The sequence below is a fragment of the Seriola lalandi genome, unplaced genomic scaffold (assembly GCF_002814215.2).
Source record: "Seriola lalandi dorsalis isolate HSWRI2012SDOR001 ecotype SW California unplaced genomic scaffold, Sedor1 jcf7180002050475, whole genome shotgun sequence".
In the NCBI taxonomy this organism is placed as follows: Eukaryota; Metazoa; Chordata; class Actinopteri; order Carangiformes; family Carangidae; genus Seriola; species Seriola lalandi.
This window is the reverse complement of record NW_019521028.1, coordinates 1-1,557: the sequence shown is the minus strand read 5'-3', so window position 1 is coordinate 1,557 and position 1,557 is coordinate 1. Positions and strand designations below refer to the sequence as shown.

General features: G+C 40.2%; 1 protein-coding gene across 1 annotated transcript in view; it reads right to left on the bottom strand.

Moving 5' to 3' along the window:
- LOC147819693 (uncharacterized) overlaps positions 1–1,396 on the bottom strand; it is a 3,207-nt gene extending 1,811 nt beyond the window's left edge. Inside the window, exons 1-2 of the mRNA XM_087171932.1 lie at positions 1,296–1,396; positions 179–570 (exon numbers count right to left, since the gene is read on the bottom strand). Coding sequence (XP_087028058.1) covers positions 179–570; positions 1,296–1,298 — 395 coding nt within the window. The 5' untranslated portion in view covers positions 1,299–1,396. The remainder of the gene's footprint in view (positions 1–178; positions 571–1,295) is intronic.
- Positions 1,397–1,557: the final 161 nt, after the last annotated feature.

Genomic DNA, 1,557 nt, shown 5'->3' with positions numbered 1-1,557 from the left:
GTAGCACCAGCTATAACTTTTCCCACGTGTTCCACAATTGTGATCTGGGCGACAAGACTGTAATTTATAGGTGTAGTCTGGTTGAGGTGAGCAGTAGTCCCAGCTGTCTTGAGTATAGCACCAGTAGTAATCCCCATTCTTCTGATACTGACAAGCATTAATGCACTCTTCCTGATACCTGGTGTAATGAGTCATTGTCTTTGGTAGCACTTGAGCACAGTAGTCCCAGCCTCCTTTCTCTAGGTAACACCAGTAGTAATCTTGTCCATCTTTGCTACAGGGATAATCTTTGTGACAGGTGTTGCCTTTATAATCAACATTGTTGTATGGTGAGCAGTAATCCCACCCTTCTCGGGTATTACACCAGTAGTAGTCAGACCCTCGATCTTCACAGGCATCACTACACTGTGCACCATATGTGGAGGTGTAATGCTTTATTGGACAGTCATAAGAGCATTCTTGCCAATGGTTGAATAATGTGTATCCAGAGGTTGGACATGGGGAGAAGCAGAAGATGAAAGTCAGCAGCAGTGTGGGGAGTCTCCCTTGATTCGCCATGGCAGCTCTGTACTGGAGAGAGGATGGTCGAGCAAGAGAGAAAAGAGGAGGCAGAAACCCTTTAAGATCATACATCGTACGAAAAACCTCAAACCCTCAAACCTTGTTGCACCTTGTCAAACTGGAAGTGCTCAACAACCACTGTCTGATCAAGACACAAACTATACTGATTGAATGTCTGCATCTAACTTATTCATGCAGTCTGTGTCTGAAAGGCAGGTTCCTGAAACCATGTCTGAAGCTGTTGCTGAGCCAATGACTTAATCCAATATTGCAGACAACCACCACGATGGGATGCAGACTGTATCACCAAATGGTCATCATGAGTATTTCCAAATCCCCTGTGTAGCCTTCCTTATCTCGCTGTCTGGTGAAATGGGCCTGTTTATCACCATTTCTTGAATTTCAGCCATGACGCCACCAACCTGAATTTACACTTACAGAATAAAGGTCAGAAGTGCACACCTGCATATGCAGATACAAGCACAGCTTTTTGACATGTTTAATATTCTGTAAATATCAAACTCTCAAAATAAACAATAATATCTCAAATCTGAAAACATGTAATGCGCCTATTCTGACATGGAATATCCAGTGTCCAACGTTAAATCATATTTATTTATTTATATTTAACAGCAAAATGACCTACTTCATCCTCTACCATTGTCTGAGAAAATTTCAATCAGTGAAAATTCAATAATTTCTCCATTTAGAGTTAATAAATAAAACCAACTCACCATCTGTTGTGGTTGTCTGAAGTAATTTGTTTGTTGCTGACATTATATTTATACTCTGTTTGTGTTGTTTGTCTCAAACTGTTGGGGGGACTTTGAACCAGACTGTTAATTCATAACATTCTTCAAACACAGTGGTCAATGTCTCTCTTTGTTTGATTCCAAATTACAAGTTTATTGACAATCATTTTCTTTGGCAATGTAAACCAGGTCTAGTGTCAGGGTAAGCATTATACAAAGAGAATAAGCTTTTACTAGAATGGAA